The 22,047-nt window shown below is 57.2% G+C and overlaps 1 protein-coding gene across 1 annotated transcript; it reads left to right on the top strand.

Annotated features, from left to right (window-relative positions):
* The first annotated feature begins 7,423 nt into the window (after window positions 1-7,423).
* On the top strand, window positions 7,424-12,370 carry LRRC3 (leucine rich repeat containing 3). The gene is made up of 2 exons (XM_042998872.1): window positions 7,424-7,528; window positions 8,159-12,370. Exon 2 carries the CDS (start codon window positions 8,317-8,319, stop codon window positions 9,088-9,090), a length of 774 nt encoding a protein of 257 aa, XP_042854806.1. The 5' UTR covers window positions 7,424-7,528; window positions 8,159-8,316; the 3' UTR covers window positions 9,091-12,370.
* The last annotated feature ends 9,677 nt before the right edge of the window (window positions 12,371-22,047 follow it).

The raw sequence follows: 22,047 nt of genomic DNA, 5'->3' as shown, positions 1-22,047 counted from the left end.
CATAAATTATATAAATGATGTACAACGTATTTACATACATAATAAATATATATTTATGTCTGTATAATAACTTAAGTGTAACATGCATACAGGGGCGCCTGGGTGGTTTAGTCGGTTGAGCGTCCAACTTCAGCTCAGGTCGTGATCCTACAGCTTGTGGGTTCGAGCCCCGTGTCGGGCTCTGGGCTGACAGCTCGGAGCCCGGAGCCTGCTTCGGATTCTGGGTCTCCCTGTCTCTCTGCCTCTCCCCTGCTCATGCTCTGTGTCTCTCTGTCTCAAAAATAAATAAATCATTACAAACAATTTTTAGCATGCATACACACGTGCCACATACATAAGCATACACTGCTTATATATGTGTGCATATAGGGCTCTGTACCCCCCACCCCAATAGCAGCAACAAGAGGCCCAGAGGAGACACACGGTTCTCAGACACACACAGGACATTCACAAAAACCAGGCGTGCTCTATATACACCACCGAGCAGATCTCAGCAACTTTGCCAAGGCGGCTCCGGGACGGGGCCACACGCTCCACACTCTTAGAACAGTCACATCAGAACAAAAACGTACAGCAGAAGGGACGGAAAGTACGTCCAGTGGTTCCAGGAGCCTGTGCTTGGGATGTTGAGTGACCGGCCCCCTGACCAGCTCGGAGGGCAAGGAGGTGGCGTCCAGGGCAGGGCACCGCCGGATGATGTGTCCCTCTGGTCTCCGTTCTCCCTGGGGGGCTTCTGTCCTCACTCTGAAGCTGCCTGTTTCCTGGGTGGGAGCACCGGTGGGGAACGGCCGTGCCTCTCGGGAGAGCAGGCGCTGTCCCTGCGACTCTGCACAGCGCTCGGTCTCTGGGCCACCCCCACCTGCTCGGGGAGGGGCCGGTGAGGACCCGGAGCTGGGCATTGGCCAGGGAACCCAAGGGGGCCACCACGCCCTGCGGGGACGTGCCCTTCCACACCCTCCTCCCCGCCTGAGACCCACACCGTTAGTCGTGAGCAGACCAACGCGAGACAGCAAGGATGTTCGTGTCCCAACCTGCCGGCTGTGGCTGGAGAGTCTCGTAGGGAAGGTTTCTAACCTTAGCTGCACTTGGAAGACTGAGAGTGAATTACCTAGGGTTATAACTTAAGAAACTCAAGAAACGGCTACAACATAAATGCAGGGGCCAACGAAGTCAGGGTTTACGGAGGAGGAAAAAATAAAGCAATGGTGTGATGAATACATTAAAAAATCAGTTCTTGGAAAAGACAGTCCAGACAAAGCAGACAAAATGTGGCAATCCATCCACCGGCCGGGCTCTCGGAGGGCCGCTGGCCCCCTGGCCCTGCCTGTTCGGGTCCCCCACCAGCAGCCCGCAGCCCTCTCCCTTGGTGTGGCCGCAGCCCCTCCTGTGAGCCAGCTGGGGTTCTGTCTGGGCGTCCCCTGGCTGGGCCAGGGCAGGAGCTGGGGCCCCCTGGGGCGGCGTGGAGGCCGGGGCAGAGAAGGCTGAGCCTGGGCCAGCAAGGGGGTCGTGACAGCAGAGCGGCACTCCGGCCTCACCGAGCTGTTTCACTCCTTGGCCTGGTTTCGTCCTGGCTCCCGAGGCTGCCGTGAGCTCGGCCCTTCCGTGCTGGTCCCCGGAGAGATGCTCTCAGACTCGCCCAGCAAAACCACCTTCCTGATGGGGAAGCAATTAGCCGGCTGGCGCAGCTGCCTGGCATCCCTGGGGACAGGAAGCCTGGACTCTGGGTGGATAAATGGGTGAGCTAATCAGCCCTGAGCCCAATTACAGGCGGAAGGGCAGCTACAGAGGGCGGTCCACGTGGCCAGCATAGCATTAGAAGGTTTCTGGTGTTTTGAGAGCACAGGCTGGTGGTCTGGAGTGGACGGAGAGCCAGACTCTCTCAGGGCTCTGTGGCCCGGGCCTGGCCGGCAGCCAGAGCCTCCTGTAAGGGCAGCCTGCGAGCAGGAAGACCGCTCACCACACGGCCTTACACGAGCGCCTTGAATCCATCCATCCGTCTGTCCACTGATGCGGAACCACTGACACCTGTGACCATCCCTGAAGCGCAAACCTGGGTGGCACGTTACTATTTTCTGTTATCGAGGCAGAATACGCTTCGTCATCTGGGCAAATCTTAACTATGAGCAGCCCGATGTGTTTTTACTTATGGTAACAATCAGCACTGAGCTCCAGATCCAGATCATGCAGCCCAGGAGCCCCTCCCCTCCCCCCCCCCCCGCCCCATCCCTACTAGAACGTTCCCTAAGCAGAACCACACAGCTTGAGTTCACAGTATCTGGACTCTCCCACTCTGCTTAGTGTCTGTGGATCCCCCTGCATCGGCACTGTACTTTTTGGTAGTAACCCCGTTTAATTTGCTTAATTTAAACATTAAGATATTCCTTAACTTGGGGCTCCCTTCCAGCCTCTCTTTGATTTGCCATATGCTAACATGCTGTCAGCTTCAAGCCTCTTTAATCTTTAAAGATTTTAATCTCTTTAAAAGAGAGCTGGCTGCTCAAAGCAGAAATAATCCTGTGTTGTGGGGATCCTACATATGAGGACATATATGCCGTGTCAGCCACGCAGCACCCACTGCACGTGACGTGGCCAAACGTGGCCCGAGGGACCACCGTGGTAAGCAGCGACAGCTGGACGTGACACCCTGAGCAGCCACTGAAGTAACGTGGCAGAGAGTTACAGCTGGGGTCACCTCAGGACGGAAGACGCAGTCATAACACTCACTGCCAACAGAGGCAGGGGGAGAGGAGAAGGGAGCAGAGCAGAGGAAGACAGGCTAGAGCCCGAGCGCCGAGTGTGGGTTCTCACAGCCAGGACACCACCTCCGGGAAACGCTGTGGCCTGATTCTGTTCTGCCCTCCCCCACGTCCCTGTCCGACCCAGGACCCGCATGGCAGTTAGCTCTTCTTACTCTGTGGTCTGCTCTGGTCTGTGACAGTGACCCAGTCTTTTCCTCCTGTCTTTTATGAAGTTCACAGACCAGTCACCTTGTAACATGTCTTTCAGTTTGGGTGTGTCTGAAGTGTTCTCACCAGTGCAGTGAGATTAGGCATTTTTGGCAAGAATGTCACAGAAGCGATGTTGTGTGTTTCTGGGTCCATCACATCAAGGGCTGAGTGACGCCGGCTTGTCTTATTACCGATGATGTTAACCTTGGTCACATAGGTAGGGTGGCTTCTGCCAGGCTTCTCTACCGTAAAACCATTATTTTTCCCTTTGTAGTTAACAAATGTAGTGAGAAAGACACTTTGGTGCTATAGAAACGCCAAAGGAAGCGGGACAATGGAAGCAGATCCCTGTGCTGACCTAATCGCAAGGAGGCCATGGTGACTGTGCTGGTGCCAGACAAAACCGAGGTCAAGGCAAAAAATCTCAGGGTGAAGAGGGTTATTTCATAATGATAAAGGGTCAATTAATAATAAATACATATTAATCTGAATATAGGACTTCAAATGCAGGAAGCAAAAACTGGTAGAACTGAAGGAAAGCAGACAAATCTACAGTCACAGAGACATCAACACCCCTCTCTCAGTAATTAATAAAACAAATAGAAAATCAGCAATAATGTAAAATACTAGATTCACACTATCAGCAGACTTGACCTCATCGACACTTCTAGAACATTCCACTGAGCAACCATAGAACACATTTAAATACACATATAACGATTATTAACACAGCCCACTTTTTGGGCCATAAATGAACCTCAACAAATTTAAAAGGACCCAAAGGATACAGAGTGTGCTCTCTGATGATGGATTTAAATGAATAATCAAAACCAGAAAGATCTTCAGAAAATCCCCAAATATCTGGAAACAAAATAAAACACTTCTAAGTCCATGAGTCAAAAAAGGAATCAAAAGGTAAATTAGAAAGTGTTTCAAACTTAGTGAATTTCATTACAAAATCCTGAGATGTAGCTAAAGCAGGACTTGGAGGAAAATTTATAGCACTAAAAATGCCTGTACTAGAGAAGAAGAAAAGTCTCAAACCAGTGAGCTCAACTTTCACTGTAAGAAACAAACAAACAAAAAAAATTGAAGAGAAAATTAAACCCGATGTAAGCAAAAGATCAGAATGGATGTCAATTGGGAAAGAAAAAAGAAAAAAAAAAAAGAAATCAATGCAACTAAAAATGGGTTCTTTGAAAATGTCAATAAAATTGATAAACTTCTCTCCTGACTGACTGATGAGTAAAAGAAAAGAAAGCTGATGCAAACTACCCGTATCAGGAATGGATTGACATCACTTCATACTCTGTATTGAAAAGATAACTAGGGAGCATTATGAGTAGCTTTATGCTGATCAATTAATTCAGATGAAACAGACAATTCCTCGAGAGAGATGAAGTACCAACATTCGGTCAAGGAAAAAAAAAATAACCTCAGCAGCTCTATCTCTATTAAATAATTCAACAGCATACAAAAATGGTGATACATCATAGTCAAGTGGGATTTATTCCAAGGGCATAAGGTTAACTTAACACTTAACACTTGAAAATCTGTTAATATAATCTTCCATATAAACATACCAATTTTAAAAAAAGGTTCTCAATGGGTGAAGAAAAGACATTTATTTGACAACATCCAAAATGCTTCCTGATAAAAACACTCAGCAAACTAGAAATAGAAGGTACCAACCTTAAAAATAGCCAGTTATTTTACTGGCAAAATGAGTTTATTCAGGAAGCGCAGAGGAATTGCAATTTGGAACACGGCAAACTACAGTGAGCCACATGCAAGTCGGAAGAGACAAAGGGAAGGTCAGCTTTTATTAGGTTGCAGGAGGAACTTGGGGAGGGTTGTGTTGAACAGGAGTTTATTGGAGGAGAACAAGAGTTCGAGGTTGTGACATCTCCTGATTGGCAGGAAGTGGTGGTTAGTGTGTTGTTGCCGGGGCAGGGAGGGATCTTCCTTCCTTTTCTTAAAAGGAGATTAAATTCCTATCGGAAAAATGTCCTCCCTCACAAGATAATTCTTATCTTCCTTCGTCCTGCTGGTGATGCAGGCTTCAAGGAGTGATAAATGTGTGACAGTACCCCTTTGGTACTTCCTGACTCCATTTTCAAGAGGTTTCCTCTATTTTCACAAAGGAAACTTCCCCTAACTGATATGAACAGCTTCAAAAGATCTACCACCAACGTTATTCCTAACAGACTGACTGCTTTCCCCCTAAGATCAGGATGGACAAGGATATCTGCTCTCAGCCCTCCTATTCAGTACTGAACTAGAGGCTCTAGCCAAAGCAATTAGGCACAGATTAAAGTAAAAGGCACGCAGACTGGAAAGAAAGAATACTCTTTTTATTTACAGATAACATGATTGTATATGTAGAAAATCCTAAGATATGTATGAAAAAGTTAATGGAACTAATAAGTGATTTTAGCAAAGTCAAATTTGGTATACAAAAATCACTTTTATTTCTGTATACTATCATTTAACAAACAGAAATTAGAATAAAGATATCATTTACAATAACATAAAACTATCAGAAATAAGTATGACAAGAGATGTGCAAGATACGTAAACCAAAAACTACAAAACACAACTGAAAGAAACAAAAGCAGTTCTAAATAAATGAGAAGATATACTATGTTCATGGACTGAAAGACTCAATATTGTCAAGATATTAATTCTCTCAAACTGATCTATGGATTCAGTGGAATCCCAAACAAAACGCCATAGGTTTTTTTGGTGGAAGTTGGTAAGTTGGTTCTAAAATTCATGAGGGAGTGCAAAAGATCTAGATGACCAAAAGAATATGAAGGAACAAAGCTGGGAGATTTACACTACCTGATTCAAGAATCATTATAAAGGGGCACCTGGGTGGCTCAGTTGGTTAAGCGTCCAACTTCATGTGTTTGAGCCCAGCATTGGGCTCTGTGCTGACAGCTTGGAGTCTGGAGCCTGCTTTGGATTATGTGTCTAACCTGTCTCTCTGCCCCTCCCCTGCTTGTGTCCTGTCTCTATCTCTCTCAAAAATAAACATTAAAAAAAAGAACTGTTATAAAGCCACAACAATAAAGACAGCTTGGACAATTGGCATAAAAATAGGCAAACAGACCAATGGAACGCAGAGAGCACAGAAGGAGACTCACACACATCTAGGACCACTGATATTCAACAGAGGGTCACAGGCACCTCAGCTGAGAAGGGACGGTTACTTCAACAAACAGCCCTGGAAACTGAATATCCACACGCAGAAAAAAACAGACTTGAATTATATCTCACGCCATGTACCCAAACTAACTCAAGATGGATAAGAGACATACGTGGGCATATACAGCATGGCACATTCATATTACGTGCTCCTACAAAGGAATAACCATCGACTGCTGCAGTACCAGGAGTGCAGAGAGAAATGAGCTAGACTCCGCCTATACAAGTTCCAGCAAGCGCGAGCTCATGGACTGGGCTCAGCAGGTACTTGCCTGGGGAGGGGGCTGGAGGGAAAGGGGAAACTCTGGGCTATTTATTGCATTATTCGTGGTGATGGCTTCACGCGTGCATGCAGGTGTCAAACACAGCGAATGCAAATACGTGTGTCATTACACCACAATAAAGATGCTTTTGAAACCCTGGAGAGGGCTCTGATCCAGCTTAAACGCTAGACCCCACCCCCACATTCCCTCGCCAGGACCTGAGAGGGTGGGGGCTGGGGCAGGACCCAGCCGGGCGGAGACCCAACCTTACTAACCAGCCTCGGGGGCCGCGGGCAGCGGACCTGCGGGAAAAACCACCGGTTTTTCGGTCTCCGCCCGACACCCACCGCCCCCAGCCTCGGAGCCGGGCGGCAGGGCAGGGACTGGGTCTGCGGCCCTACGGCCCGCCCTCAGCCCCGCCCACAGCCTCCGAGACCCCGCCCCACCTCCGGTCTAACGGTGCCACCTCCCCCCAACAGACCCCAGACTCCGCCCAGGCCCCGCCCCTGTCCCACAGGCCCCTCTTTGCCCTGGCCCCACCCCTCTGCAGACTCCGTCCGAGCCCCGCTCCGCCCCTCCTCCGCCTCAATCCCCGCCCCGTCCCAGATTCTGCCTTAAGGCCCGCCCCGCCCCACCACGGCCTCAGACCCCGCCCCAGACCCCACCCCACGATGCATCACAGCCCCGCCCCAAACCCGCCCCATCCAAGACTCCGCCCAGGCCCCGCCCCATTGTGCCTCACAGCCCCGCCCCCTCGCCGCACCCAGGCCCCGCCCCACCTCTCCTTACAGCCCCGCCTCCAGCCCCGCCCTATCCCCGGCTCCACGCCTTCCTGCCCTTGCAGCTCCGCCCCCACCGCAGGCCTCGCCCACAGGCCCCACCCCGTCTCGCCCTTGCAGCCCCGCCCCCAGGCCCTGCCCCTCGTCCTCAGGCCCCGCCCCCGCCCGAGGCCCCGCCTCGCGGAGCCGCAGGCAGAGCCGCGCGCGTCCCGAGCGGCCGCAGTGGTGGGCGCAGGCCCGGGGTCGCCTCCGCACCGGGGTGTGGCTCGGGTCGGGCTCGAGCGGCCGGGAGCGTCGCGCAGAACGGTGTCCGGAGGCGGCCGCGCAGGTAAAGCCCCCGCCCCGGGGGTCGCGGGGGTCGCGGGGGTCGCGGGGTCCGAGCCCCGCCCGCCAGGCCCGGCGCGCGGCGCCGCCACTCCACGCCCCAGCGCGGCCGCGCGCCCAGGGCTTGGCTTTTCTGTTCTCGGTTTCCTTCTTTCTCTAACACATCTGAAATAAAAAGGCGCCGCCCCCGCTGCCGCGTGCTCCGTCCTGTCGGGGCTGACAAAGAGGACCTTTAGCTCTTACTACACTTCCCCGAGGGCTGTCAGAGGGAGCGCCGCCAGTCGGTGGCTCATCCGGCCGCCCTGCATTACGGTTTCTTAAGAGAACCCTGCAGCCCGGTCCTCTCGGTTTCCAGCCTTGAGCAGCTGGGGGGCGGCGGACCCTCGCCCGGCCGGGCAAGCCCCTGGTCCCCTAGGTGTGCAGTGGGTGTGTCCAGGGTTCCTGGACCCAGCCAGCGGTCGGCACGACCTGTCCTTGCTCTTCTGGGTGGCGTTGGGAATCCCTGGAAATAAGTTACAGAGACCCCCGCTGGTCAGATGCTTCAGTGTGCCCGTGACATGCCCCCCAAAGTCAGAGTGCCCCGGGGTTCCCTGCTGGAGCACGGTCACTGATGCTGCTCGCTGCTCTCTTTTAGAACTGACAGAACCCCGCTTTTCCTGGCACGCGAGGAACGAGAGTTCATGTGTGTGTCCGATGGTCGCTTGCGCAGCGGCGGCCGGGGGAGCGGGGAAAGACGCAGCTCTGCAGCACTGAGTGAGCGGACGCTGTCGTGTGTCCCCAGGCGTGGTCAGCATGGGCCCCGTGGGCAAGCAGAGCCCCTCAGCCCCACCGGGCCCCACGGGAGGGTCTTGCCTCCTCCTCCTCTTCTGCCTGCGCTTGGGCGCTTCCTGCCCACAGGGCTGCCAGTGCCCTGACCACGCTGGGGCCGTGGCCGTCCACTGCAGCGCGAGGGGCCTGCAGGAGATCCCCAAGGACATCCCTGCCGACGCCGTGCTCCTGAAGCTGGATGCCAACAAGATCGCCCACATCCCCAACGGGGCCTTCCAGCACCTGAACCAGCTGAGAGAGCTGGACTTGTCCCAGAACACCATCGAGACCATCGGCCCCGCTGCCTTCTCGGGCCTGGCCGGGGGCCTGCGGCTGCTGGACCTGTCTCATAACCGCATCCGCAGGATTCCCAAGGATGCCCTGGGCAAGCTCAGCGCCAAGATCCGCCTGTCCCACAACCCCCTGCACTGCGAGTGTGCGCTGCAGGAGGCGCTGTGGGAGCTGAAGCTGGACCCCGAGTCGGTGGACGAGATCGCCTGCCACACGGCCGTGCGGGACGAGTACGTGGGCAAGCCGCTCATCCAGGCGCTCGACTCTGGCGTCAGCTTCTGCAGCACCCACCACAAGACCACCGACGTGGCCATGCTGGTCACCATGTTCGGCTGGTTCGCCATGGTGATCACCTACGTCGTGTACTACGTGCGCCAGAACCAGGAGGACGCCAGGAAGCACCTGGAGTACCTGAAGTCCCTGCCCAGCGCCCCCGCGTCCAAGGACCCCGTCGGCCCCGCGCCCTAGTGCCCGCCTGTCCCCCGGCGCTTTTGGAGAGGATGGCGACTGACTCCTGCTTGCCAGACCCCTGAGCGGCGGGTCCCCACAGCCCTTCTGTGCAGCACCCCGCCCTTCCAGAACCCTCTCTCGTGTTGTGTTTTAGTCACCACGCCGCCTTTCAAGTCCAACATGTTACCGTCGGGCCCGCTTGACGGGCCAGGAAACCAAAGCTCGGAGAAGCGGCATCGCCCGCCACGACACAGTTGGGAAACGACCCAGTCGGGACTTAACACCAGGCCGCCTGCCATGACGTTCCACGTCCCATGCACTCAGCTGGCCGCTTCCCCGTGGCGTCCGTAGGGTGTGAACAGCGTTCAGAGAAGAATGGACTCGCGCCCGGGAGCGTGAGGTCAGCCCGCAGAGGGCGGGGCGCGGACTGGTCTGTTGGCGGCAGAGTCCTACACCGCAGAACTGGGTTGCCTTGCCCCCGAGGAGCGGTTCCTGAGCACATCCGACCGCAGAACTCTTTCCAGAGCAGAGTAGTAGAGACCAGGTTTTTCTCGAGAGGTAAGTGAAAAAGCGTAGTTCAAACTAACCTTTGAACAGCTTTGTTTATTCTCAGAATGTTTGTTAAGAGTAACGTTTGTACTGAAATTTCACTCCGGGGAGAGGGGGAAAAATCGTAAAAATCAAAACCCGAGAAAACCACGGACAGCAACCCGAAAAAGGTCCAGAGTGGATCGTCAAGGAGGGCGGTGTCCGCAGCCAGACCGGTGCGTCCCTGCCCTCGGTCCCGCCACTGTCCGAGCCTGGTTTGGGGGAAGGCCCGTCATCCTGGGTCGAATCCGTGCCTTGCTTTTCTACTCACTGATGCCCAAAGCAGGTCCTTCTCCAGGACAGGAGGACTGGGATTTGGTGTCTCAAGGCCAGTCAACGGGATGCCACCTTTCTCCAGCAACAGGAAGTCTGTCCCTTCCTCTCTCTGTCTCTCTGCCTCTGTCTCCACCTTTGCCACCAGGAATCTCAGAGCTAATTCCTGTACAACTTTATGTTCGGGGCAGACATTACCTCCACCTGTGTAACTCATCTGTCTTCCCAGTTTTATTTTTTGATGTCTTTTGTATGAGTATTTATTTTTAAATTGCTTCAAATATTTGGGGTGGGGGAGACAAAATTGGGACACATTGCTCATGAACTTGAGGCATAAAGGGTACAAGTTTCATCAAGCAGATGCTTGGAAAGGATTAAAATAGAGGGTGGTCTGTACTCGGAAAGCGTCACATGATCTGACATGGGACACGAACACGGGATCCTATGTGAGTGTTGATTCAGAGATTCAGATTCCCTGGCTGAGACCCAAAAGGCTCGTCCAAACAAGGTCATGATTTTTTCAGTTATGGTGCATTAAAAAGAAACAGCTGTCCGCTTCCAAATACCCTCCCGCACCCAAACCCCCCACTTCTCTGCCCCCTGTCCAGATCAGGTGTGCAGGGATGGGGGGCAGGGCCCAGGGCCGCCTCCCGCAGCCCGACACTCCCAGGGACGAAGGTAGGTGCTGCTGCTGGCTGACCAGCAGGGCAGGGGCCCCACCCGCCCAGGGTGCATGTGGTGGGGAGAAGGGGGCCGCCACCCGAGGAGCTCACCACCTGTGGGTTTGCCCGATGGAGGTGACCCGCTACAGGTGCCACAGGACCCGTAGCACCTACACGCTACAGGTCCCCGCCGGGGTCCTGTGGGTACGCCTCCGTGCTGTGAGGGAGGCCTTGGCTTTGTGGGGGGCCTGTCCCCTGCCAGGGAACTCGACATTTCCTCTTACGCCAGAATGAGCCCAGAGAGCCTGGATTCCACCCAAATGTGGCTCTTCAGGGAGTGCGCGGGGCGTGGGGGCTCCTTCCCTCCTTGCCCTTGTTGAGGACCCTGGACACACCAGAAGGTCCTCTCCCTCGTACCCTGAGCCAGAGTCCGGCTGCCAGGCCTTCCTGGCCTTTCCGGGACCTCGCCCTTCAGGGGGTGTCCCAGAGCGCACGCCTCCCTCCAAGGAAGACCACCGGGTCCCTAAACTCCGGGACCACGAAGCTCCTTCCTGCTCATGCGCTCCCCCCCTGGTCCCCGGGAGCCCTCTGCCCTCCCGGGCTACAATCATCATCTCCCCTCTTTCCCCTCCCCTTGAGGGACCCCTTAACGACACCCTGCCAGGGCCCACCCCCCTCCTCACTGCCACGTGTGAGTGCGTCCCGCTGGACGCCCCCAAGGGTCCCACGGCTGAGTGGCCCCAGCCCTGCACCGGTGGGCATTTACTTCCATCTTAAATCTGCCGGGGCGGGGCAGGGTCCAGCTGGCCTCCCAGGGAGAATCCGTGGTGACAGTGTCAGGTACGCGACAAAGGGGGTGTCTTGGCTGGCCAGTCTCAGGGGTAGTGGGGTCACAGCCTTGTGGAACGTGGATGGCCCTTGGCTCTCACTGTGATCCCCAAACAAGGGACCTTCAAAGCTCTTCATGCACAGACGCATTCCAGTCTGTGAAGCCCGTTTACCGTGGGAGGTAACACGTCACAAGGTCTGGGGGTCAGGGCAGGGTGACTCCAGGGCTCCCCATGGGGCAGGAGGTTGGAGCAGCCACCCTAGCTCAGGGTGGTGACGGGGCCTCCCTTCCTTCCCATGGGGGTTGGTGGAAGGGGTCTGGCTTCTAGGGAGGCCTGAGGGCCAGAGGGGTGACGAGGGGCCGTGAGAGGCTCATGGAACCCTTCGGGGAGCCTGGTCTCCCTGCCCAGCTGCTCTGATTGGGCTGGGGGAGGCTTTCTGCTCCCTTGGTCCCCAGCCTCACCGTGGATGTGCCTCGTGGAGCCCAGAGTCCCACCCCCAACCTGACCCTAGGAGGGGACGCCTGATAACTCGTGGCCTCCTGGTGCCCCAGCCTGCCTCCACTTTGGGCTTTGGGGTCGCTCCCTTGGGTGGCCCGGTGGTGGGGATGGGCCATCTGGACACTCGGGGGCCATCCCTGGTGGGTGGGCTCCTGGGCAGAAGACCCCTGCGTGGAGGGTGCTCCCAGCTGGGCTCCATGGGGAGGACAGGACGTGCACTGCCAGGGTTCCTGCATGGCTGGGACTGGGGGCTCCTCTTGTAGACTCTGTTCTAAAGCCCTGGAACCAGGGGCCGCCTCCCGCCATGGGAGTCCCCAGGTTGGCCTGCAGTGAGGGTGGATGATGGTTTTAAATTAGACACGCGATTGGGTAAACCCAGGTGTATTTTCCTCTTTTTTTAAAAATTTTTAAAAATGTTCTTTATTTATTTTTGAGAGAGAAGACAGAGTGCAAGTAGGGGAGGGGCAGAGAGAGAGGGGGACGCAGAATCCAAAGCAGGCTCCCAGCACGGAGCCCGACGCGGGGCTGGAACCCACGAACCGTGAGATCAAGACCTGAGCCGAAGCCGGACGCTCAGCCGACCGAGCCCCCCGGGCGCCCTCGGGTGTGCTTTTCTTAATGGAAGGTGGCTGCGGGCAGCAGGGGAGGGGAGTCAGGCGGTTGAGAGCAGGGGCTGCACAGCACAGCGCTTCTGGCTCCGCCCTGTGGCGGCTTGGATTCCGCACGCGGTCTGAGGAGTGTGCATGCAGACGCTCCAGTGCGGGGCTGCAGGGGGTCAGCTCCTCCCAGAGGGTCAGCAGAACGCTGGGGCATCAGCCAAGTCGAGGCTGGGGTGCGAGGGCGTCTGAGCGGTGGAGCTGGGTCCCGGTCACGAGCACCGGAGACAGCTCGGTGGGCGCTGTGCGCCGGCCTCAGCCCTGCCGGCTTTCCTGCACCTGCTCCCCGGGCTCCCTTGCCGCGGGTTCTCGACAGATGCATCTACAGGAGGCGTTGGTCCTGGACTGAGTTACCTGGGGAGAAGCCAGGGCTGCTTTGGCAGACTGTGGCAGAGATGGAATGTTCTGGATTTGTGGCAGCTCCCGGCAAACGCGGGAGCCTGGCATGGTTTCTGTAGTCTTCTTTCCCGGAAGCTGGGTCCAAAGTCTCACTGTCCTCCCCGCTGCCTCTGACCTCTCAATAAACCCCTTTGTGCTTACGTTGGCTGGAGTGGATTCTGTTATCTGCGTCTCTGACCCACTCGACCCAGACCTGCCCCCCGTTCCTCCTTGCTGCAGACCTTGCCAGTACTGAAGTTTCCGGACCCAGCACACCTGAGAGCCCACAGCGTGGCATAGGGGTGCAGCGGGTGCGGGAGCCAGCTCATACAGGCTCCAACCGGCTCACGACGGCCAATAGTTAAGTTGCAGGGCATCTTGTGAGCCAGTCGACATCATCATGGCAGCTTGAGGTTGACCACGGGGAGAGTCTGTACCCCAGGCGATTGATGGCACCACAACCAGGCTCCGCTCTCCCGCTCCAGGAGATTGTTAGCCATGTGGGAGCGAACCACTGCTGGGGACAGGGCGGTGGGGGCAGGAGGCTGGCGGGAGGGTCACCGAGATCACCGTAACCCGCAGTAAACGCGCCTGCTGGGCACGAGTTCCTGTGATCTCAGTGTGCGCTTTCTTCCCAAGCTCAGGACCAGAGTCAGGAGGGTGCAGGGCCCTGCGGCAAGTGGGCGGGGAGGCCTGCAGCAGCCCCAGGCCCCAGGTGGGACGGCCTGCTCTCAAGCCAGCCTTGGTGAACTCCCCCCCCCCCCCCCCCCCCCCCCGCCAGGGCCTGGCCGCTGTGGGGAATATTTCCATTTTCAGACGAGAAGCCGAGACTCTGAGGTCTGGAGGGGAGAGATGCCCAACTTGGGAGGCAGCTGTGTGGGGCTGGGCTGGGCAGGAATCTGGGCCTTCTGATGCCCAGGCCTGGAAGTTCTCACTCTGGGAACGACGGGCCCGAGGGCTGTCAGAGAGCAGAGGCGGGCCTCGGTTTCACCCCAGGTCGAAGCACCAGGGGAGCCAGGAGGAGCAGAGCCCGTCCACGGCCCAGCCCGGCAAGGCCAGGAGTGCGGGGTCTGCCTCTGTCACCCTGGCACCGACACTGACCTGGAGGGAGCGGGCGAGGGGCCGGGTGCCAGGTCGGGCACCTAGCGCCTGCTGGGTACCTGTGCGACGGAGGTGGGGAGACCGTGTCCCAGAGCGAGAGGCCCACTGGGCTGAGCTCTCCTGACCCTGTTGGAGACTCTGGGCCTGCGAAGGGAGGGAGAAACAGCCTGGCCGGGGGGAGGGGGGGGGTGTGCCATGTGGCCGCAGGCAGTGGCAGGGGGCGGGGACATTAGATGACTTCCCCGAGGTCCTGCGGGCTGGTGAATGCCCGGCTGGTTGTGGACGGCAGACAGACGTCGGGGCAGACAGACGTCGGACCGTCTCTGAAACCTCAGCAGCCGGCAGAGGCTTCTGAGCAGTTGAGGTGTGGCAAAAATCCCGGAGCGGGAAAAGTGCGTTTGTGTGGAGGTGTGGGGACTGTGTGTCCGCCCAGCTGGTGACTGTGGCAGGCGTGGCTCCAGAACGGAGTCCGCAGCCCGTAGGTCACCTGTGGAAAGCCTCTCACCTCGTGAAGCCCACCCGGCCGCCAGCTCGCAGCCAGCCCGAGGAGGCTGGGGCCAATGAGGGTGCTCACCGAGACCCTGCCCCTCCCCTCCTCACCCTGTCCCTCCCCACAGGCTTCCGGAAGGGCAGGGAGATTCCTTCCAAAGGGAGGAGGCCCCTGGGACATCCCTGAACAGCGGCCACCTCGGTGCTGGACTCCCCCGAGGGCCGGCTGTCGGAGCCCACGCACAGGGCGAGCCCCCCGGGCTCCCCGCACCGCTGCCCGGCCCCCACCGTGCCCTCCATCCACACGGGTGAGCTGGCCGTGGCCCCCTTGGATGGGCACACGCTGTCCTGCCCTCCAGGGCCCTCAGCACTCCTGCTGTCTCACATCTGCCAGCACCCCCTCTGCGCCCACTCCTGGGCACCACCAGGGTGGGCCTCGCTCGGCCGGAGGGCTGGGTCCTGCCGTCTCCCGGGGTTGGTGGTGCTGACATGCCCTGCGTGTGGTCAGCCAGGGCCAGGCCCCCCCACCCCGCCCCAGCCTCCCCTGCTCTCTGGTCTCTCCAGAGCTGCTCGCTGGAGTTGCTGGAGCGAGGGCTCGGGACGGACACCAGACCTCCTGTCCTTGCTCTGGGCCGAGAATCACAGCCTGTCAGTCACATGTCACAATAATTAGGACACCAAACGTGAGGTTTTCCGAGCCAATGACTTGCTTTGTTGACAGACAGGAGCCGCTCTGCTCAGGTTTTAACTATGTGGCCCCATAGGAAGGCCGGGCCGGTCCTGTCACCGCGGCGGGCCCAGGAGCACCTGCCGTTGTGACATCCATTCCATTCCAAGTGGGTTTAAGTCATCAGAATTTAAGCCTGTTTTCCACCGTTCGGATTTCCTCTGCTGTGGATGTTTGCTCGCGCTCTTTGCTCTGGTTCCCGTGCTCTGCTCCCGCTTGGCTGCGGGCCTCACGGCCTCGGACCTCGGGTGTCAGCCATTTGAACCAGTCAAGCCCTGGATGTACCAGTGTGCTGGTATTTCAACTTTATTGATATTTTTAAAATATATATAAATATCTATTTGACAAATATATAGTCTTCCCTTTCCATTTACTGCTCTTGTGTTTACCTTTAAAAAGTTTCTCTCCAGGGGCGCCTGGGTGGCTGTCAGTTGAGCATCCGACTTTGGCTCAGGTCACGATCTTGCGGTTTGTGAGTTCGAGGCCCGCATCGGGCTCTGTGCTGACGGCTCAGAGCCTGGAGTCTGCTTTGGATTCTGTGTCTCCCTCTCTCTCTCTCTGCTCCTCGGACCCTGCTCATGCTCTGTCTCTCAAATATAAACATTAAAAAAAAAGTTTCCCTCCAAATAGAAAAAAATTCCATTTCAGAACCTTTTTTTTTCTGACACCTGGAACTTTAACTTCTCCAAATTTATGGCAAGACCAAATTGAATTGTTTTTATATAATTTAATACCTGGAGGCCAGGATTTCCCTTATTTTTCTAGGTATTTTTTTTGTGTTAATTCTTTGAAGTGTTCTGTGGATTTCTCTGTTCATCATTAAAAGGGACAGCGCTGAGCTTTTGGTCAACATGCACAAAAACCACACATGTAGGAAATAGTGACAGTGTGAGGTGTCACTGGAGGGTTTGTCCGAATCTTGTCTCTAGGAGTGTGAGTTTTGGGGTCTCCTTAGAGTTCATCTAAGGAGCCGGGCAGTTTTAACCAGGCACTGTTCGTTTTGTGCACAGGGCGACCATCTTTGCAAACACCACACTCTGTTGGGTGAGACCTTGAGGGTCATGACTGAACGCAGCTCTGCCCCTCTGCCCGCACAGGACGGCACCCGACTTCTGCCAGTGCTGGGGGCACAGAAGGGGGTCTGGGGCCCAGGCAGGAGGGGTAGGAGTGGGGAGGGGTCAAAGCCCCTGGGAGTGCTCGGCCTCAAGGACGCCCTCCTCCAGTCCCCAGAACCTGTAAATGCATCAGGTCTCACAGCAAGGTGGGATTAGGGGTCCCGGCCAGCTGGCCTTGGGAAAGGGACGCTATCCTGTGTCATCCCTGTGGGCGTCTTGCTCGAGATTGTTGCTGGTGGACGAGGTGGGGGGAGGAGCCAGGGTAAAGCAATCCAGAGAGAGGGCGTCGGGCCTCCCGCTCCTGGCCGCGAAGATGGAGAAGGGACCTCGAGGCAAGGAGAGGTTCGCTTCCGGAAGCCGGAGGAGACAGGGAAGGGGTTCTCCCCCGGAGCCTCCAGGGGAATGCAGCCCCGCCCACACCTTGACTTTGGCTCAGCGAGACCCAGGTGGGACTTCTGAGCCCCAGAATTATAAGACGATACATTTCTGTTGCTTTCGGCCACTGAGTGTGTGATAGTTTGTGACAGCGGCCACAGGAGACTGGCACAGGGGGCCCAGCCTGTTGTTGGGTGGACGTGGCGGGCGGTGTTCCTCTCCCCGGCATCTGCTGCCCTCCCTCCCTGGGGACGAGGCAGGACCAGTCAGGCTCGGGTCCTTGTACGTGCCTAGGGCCAGCCGAGCCCACAAGGTTCTCTGACGACTTCGGGCAGGTCTCCACTGACCCTCCAGCACTTTCCCACCGGGCAGAGAGGCCGTCTGCAAGGCGTCCCCGCGCTGTCCTCTCCCCACACGGCGCCTCCTCGTCCTGTGCTCTCAGCCAGAGGCCGGGCCGCCTGGACTCCCGTGCACGCACGGTGTCACCGCGATTTACCTGGTTACCACGCATGCGCCCGGCCTTTGGAGGACGGCTGGCTCCTAAAGCCCAGCTGTTGCCCGTCCTGGGACCCAGCAGCTTCACCACTAGATACGCACCCAGAGAGGGGAAATCACGTGCCGCACGCAAGCGCCCCGTGACGTTTGCAGCCGTCACACTCGGGAAAGCACCCGCAGGCCCGTCAACGGGTGCACAAGCGATGAGCTAGTCCTACCAGGGGAGAAAGCGACAAAGTGAACAATAAAGTCGGTAATAAGAATGAGCAAAGTGCAGGCATGGCCACCACGTAGCAGAGTGACAGAGGCACACGGGAGTGCGAGTGTGCACCCCACTGAAGGGAACCCGAGGGTGACAACTTGCCGGCGACAGAGGCGGGAGGTGGCGCGGCGGGGATGGGCCAGAACGGGGCCCCAGGGGGCCTGGGGGGCCCCCCGGAAAGACTCTAGACCTTGTCCGGGGCTGGTTGTCTGGATTTGCATAATTGGCAAAACTCACTGAACGGGACCCTTACGGTCCGTGCGTCTTAATTAAATAAAATGAAATCAAAGTAAAATTAAACAACAATGAGGGCAAAATTAAGGAGCTGCTTCGGAGTCACGGAGCCACGCGCCTCGCCGAGATGCCCTTTCGCTCCAGGCTCGCTTACGAGCTGCTGATCATAACGGATCATTTTAGGGGCTGTCTCAGTACGAAACGGTCCTCCCAGGAGTGGGGAAACCCCCTTGGGCGTTGTGTGTTGCTGATTTGCTAGCATGTGGTTTAAGGCAAGGAATCCACGTTCAGAAGTAGGACAGCCTGTCTTTCTCTTTCAAAAGTGATTTTACGTAATCCAAGTTTGTTTAGGAAAACACACCTGAGCAGGTAAGTGGCCATGAGCCCGGTCCAACCGTGGCCTACTCGTGTGTCCGGGAATGGTGCCCCGGCCCACGCAGTGGCCATACCACGTCCTCATGCTGCAGCCCCGGGGATGAGGGGTCCCGACCTATTTTAGATGTGAGGGACCCCAGGAGACCAAGGTTGAGGGGCTCGGTTACTTGCTCGAGTTCAAACAGTAAAGAGAAGAAACAGGGCTTGACAGGAAATGTGTGCACTTCACGGTCCCGCTGGACGGTCTTCTCAGCAACATACAACTAGAGAAGGGGACGCCGGGGAGCACTCCGGGCACCTGCCCTGGGGACGGTGCGGAGCACTTGGGGCACCTGCACCCTGGGGAAGGTCGGGGAGCACCTGGAGCGCGTGAACCCTGGGAAGGTTGGGGAGCACTTGGGGCACCTGCCCTGGGGAAGGTTGGGGAGCACTTAGAGCATGTGCACCCTGGAGAAAGTGGGGAGCACCTGAAGCACATACACCCTGGGGAAGGTCAGGGAGCACCTGGAGCACCTACACCCTGGGGAAGGTTGGGAGCGCCCAGGGCACCTTGGGGACATGCCCAAGACACGGTCCCTGGCTAGAAGGGCCTGGAAGGTTTGTACACACCTGTGTGCGTGTGTGTGTGCACAGCTGTGGGGTATATGTGCATTTGCGCACATGTAAGAGTGTATATGCACGTGTGCATGGGTGTGTGTTCACATGCAGGTGTATATGCGTGGGCGCGTGTACGTGTGTGTAGGCATGTGTGGATGAGTGAATATGTGTTTGAGTGGAATGTATGTGTATGTGCGTGTGTGTGCATGTGTGTGCGCGTGAGTGGGTGTCTATGTATGTGTGGGGGATGTGCATGTGTGTGGGTGTGTGTAGGTGTGCGTGCATGTGAAGTGGTATGTGCGTATATGTGCATATGTGTGCATGGGGTGGACATGTGCATGTGCATCAGTGGGTATGTGTGTATGTGGAGGGAGTATGTGGGGGTGTGTGCACGTGTGTGGGTGGGTGTGGGTGTGCATGTATATGAGGTGTGTGTGTGCATACATGTGCACGTGTGTGCATGGGGTGGATATGTGTGTGTGCTTGAGTGGGTGTGTCTGTGAGGGGGATGTGCATGGGTGTGTGTGTGTGCAGGTGCGTACGTCTGTGTGTGTGTGCGTGGGTGCAGGCATGTATGCCTGGGGGGGACATGCATGTATGTGAGGTATACACGTGCATGTGTGGCACAGGGTGAGGGGGATGTTGGTGGTGCCGAGGTTAAGAGGTGCCCGGAAGACCCGGAAGTGTCGAGTGTCGACCGCGGTGAACACGCGACCTTGGCAGGGCGCTCCACGTGCGGACCTGGCGGATGGTGAAATGGGCGAAGCCCCACGTTGGCCGGGCTGACGGGGCGGGTGTGATCCCGCACCCTGGTCGTGCCGAGCCTCGTCCGGGCTTCAGGAGGGAGCCCTGGGAGTGAGAAGTCCGTGCAGAAGTTTTCACGGACGTTTCTCCCGGAAGTCGCGACTTCGGAGAAATGACCCCAAGAGAACTGCAGCTGTACCAACACGTCCTTCAAGTTATTTACCGCCGTAAAGACGGTTGAGAGTCCCACGGGTTAACAAAAGGCGCCCAGCCCGGCACGCTCCGGAATACCGCCTCGGGGAAATGCGGCTCAGCTGCCAAAGGGACAAGAAGGTGGCCACGTCAAACCACGCGCGAATTCATGGGAAAGCGCAGGCCGCCTTGCAAATGCTCATCAACGGACAAAAGCCAGGAGAGCTTACTTGAAAAGATGTAAATATTTTAGTGTTCTCTCCACTTCCCCTCTTGCTCGCATTTGTACTTTAAACAGATCTTGATTTACACTTTTGTGTTTCCACCCAGTAGAACAGAGATCAGGTTCTGTGCCAAAGACGCGGAGGCACCGTTTGCTTGCAAAGTCCCGGGAAGGATGAGGTGGCTCCCACCGTATGTGCCGCTGTCACCTGCCTCCTTCCTCCCTGGGCTCGTCCCCCATGGCGAGCCAGACACACAGCAACACCAGCCCGGCAGAGAGGCCGCTGGTGTACGTCTGGGTCACTCCAGGGGGAGAGAAGCTGCGTGGGGTGGTGCCCGGCTGGCCCCTCCCCCACGGGTAAACTGAGGCTGGGTGATCAGGAAGTGGCAAGTGGGACTCCTGCGGGCCATTGCCTGTTAGCCTCTTGTGTTCACCAGGCCTCTCCAGAGCATCAAAACCGCCAGGACGGGATGTGTAGAGACAAGAGCTTTGTCACAGGGACCGGGTGCAGAGGATTTCAGCGGCTGCTGAGGGCCACCGGCCGGGGGGAGACCTGGCAGGGCCGAAGGTGCATTCCGGTCTGAAGGCAGGAGAATCCCCCTTGCCGGGGAGGCTGGTCTTTTGTTCCATTCCTCCCTTCACCTGATTGGGTGAGGCCCCTGCATTGCGGAAGGCCACCTGCTTTACCCAGACTCCTGTGATGTGTGTTAATCTCATCCAGAAACATCCTCCCGGTTGACACATAAAAGTAACCATCCCGGGCCGGCCTCCCCTCTCCTGTGTGGAGGCACCTGTGGAATAAGCCCCCAAGATGACCACCCACCAGTGCCCTCTGCCGACCCTGCCCGAGGGCTGCCCACCCCCCCGGCAGGCCACCCCAGCCCGTGGGGTCTCTTTCTTCCTTGTGTCAAATCTCAGGTAAAATCAGAGCCCCCGCCCCCCGTTGGCCCTAAGAAGGTCTCGTCTCCCCACGACCCCTCTCTGGGAGTGCAGGACACCGCTTTGAATCTGAATTTCAGGGGAACGACAAATACCCCTTTAGTGTATGTTCCGTGCAGTATTTGGGGTTCACATATACTAAAAACAGCATCCGTGGTTGTGATTCAGATTTAGCTGGAGAGCCTGCATTTTTATGTGGCACCCTCGGCCGGCTGTCCCTGGACCGGCTGTCGCCATCACCACCTGGCCCAGACCTCCCTCGAGCCCCAGGCCCCCCTGCCCTCTGCGGCTCTCCCTGGGGAGGGACATCCTCGTCTGGGGTCAGCTCCAGCCCTCCCCGAGGCACACGGTCCGCTTGTTGGCCTGAAGGGGGCTCAGAAAAATCTCAGCTTTTGGAAATCCGTATTGAAATCCCAACTCTGGCCTGGCCGGAGGAGGCGTGGGGTAGGTTTCCTTCCTGGGAGCGGGAAGGGCACCCCGTTCTCACATGCACGTGGCCGTGGGGAACCAGACCCCGGCGACAGCTGGGGCTGCGCCGTGCCCCCTGCTCTGTGATCTTGGGCAAAGATCAGCGAGAGGTGAAACTTGAAAGACAGAAACAGCAGAGTACCAAACCAAGGGTGGGTCCCTGAGCTCGGGCAGTGGCCCGGCTCCACATCCCTCCCTGGCCCTCGCTCTCCTGGAGCCCGTGGCCATGGGTGATGGAATAGGCCTGGCCTGGTCTTCACCCCACAGGCCTTCCCAGCAAAGGCTGCAGCACATGAAAGTTCTTTTATACGCAGATTGCGAGGGCGTGTGTCCTGTCGCGCCCAGGGAGGCAGGAGGCCCCCGCAGGGCAGGGCTGGGGCGTTAGACATGGGAGCTGAGTGAGCACGGGCCCCGAGGAGGTGTCCCCAGTGCACCCCGCACGTCCACGAGGCCAGTGCAGTGACCAGGGAGCCGCCTGCGTGGCTTTGCACGGGGTGGGATGGGGTGGGACCCAGTCCCCACACCGCTGGTTCCTCCCCGAAACCGACCCCCGCCGCATTCCTGGCTAAACCGAGGCCAGAAGAGGCAGCGAGTCCCTGCAGAGGAGGGGCGCCCTCCGGCTCGGTGACCCGGGACCCGAGGGCACGTCCCACCACGCTGGCCGAGTGAACCGTCCCCCCCACAAACACGCAGACGCCTTCAGGCCTTTGGTAAAGAGCGTCATAAATATATTTCTGTACAGACAGTATACAAT

The sequence above is a fragment of the Panthera tigris genome, chromosome C2 (assembly GCF_018350195.1).
Source record: "Panthera tigris isolate Pti1 chromosome C2, P.tigris_Pti1_mat1.1, whole genome shotgun sequence".
NCBI lineage: Eukaryota > Metazoa > Chordata > Mammalia > Carnivora > Felidae > Panthera > Panthera tigris.
The sequence above is the reverse complement of the archived record's forward strand: the minus strand, read 5'-3'. Positions and strand labels throughout refer to the sequence as shown.

Excerpts from the sequence above, each read along its gene's own strand:
- LRRC3 (XM_042998872.1), top strand. The coding sequence starts at position 8,317 with ATGGGCCCCGTGGGCAAGCAGAGCCCCTCAGCCCCACCGGGCCCCACG.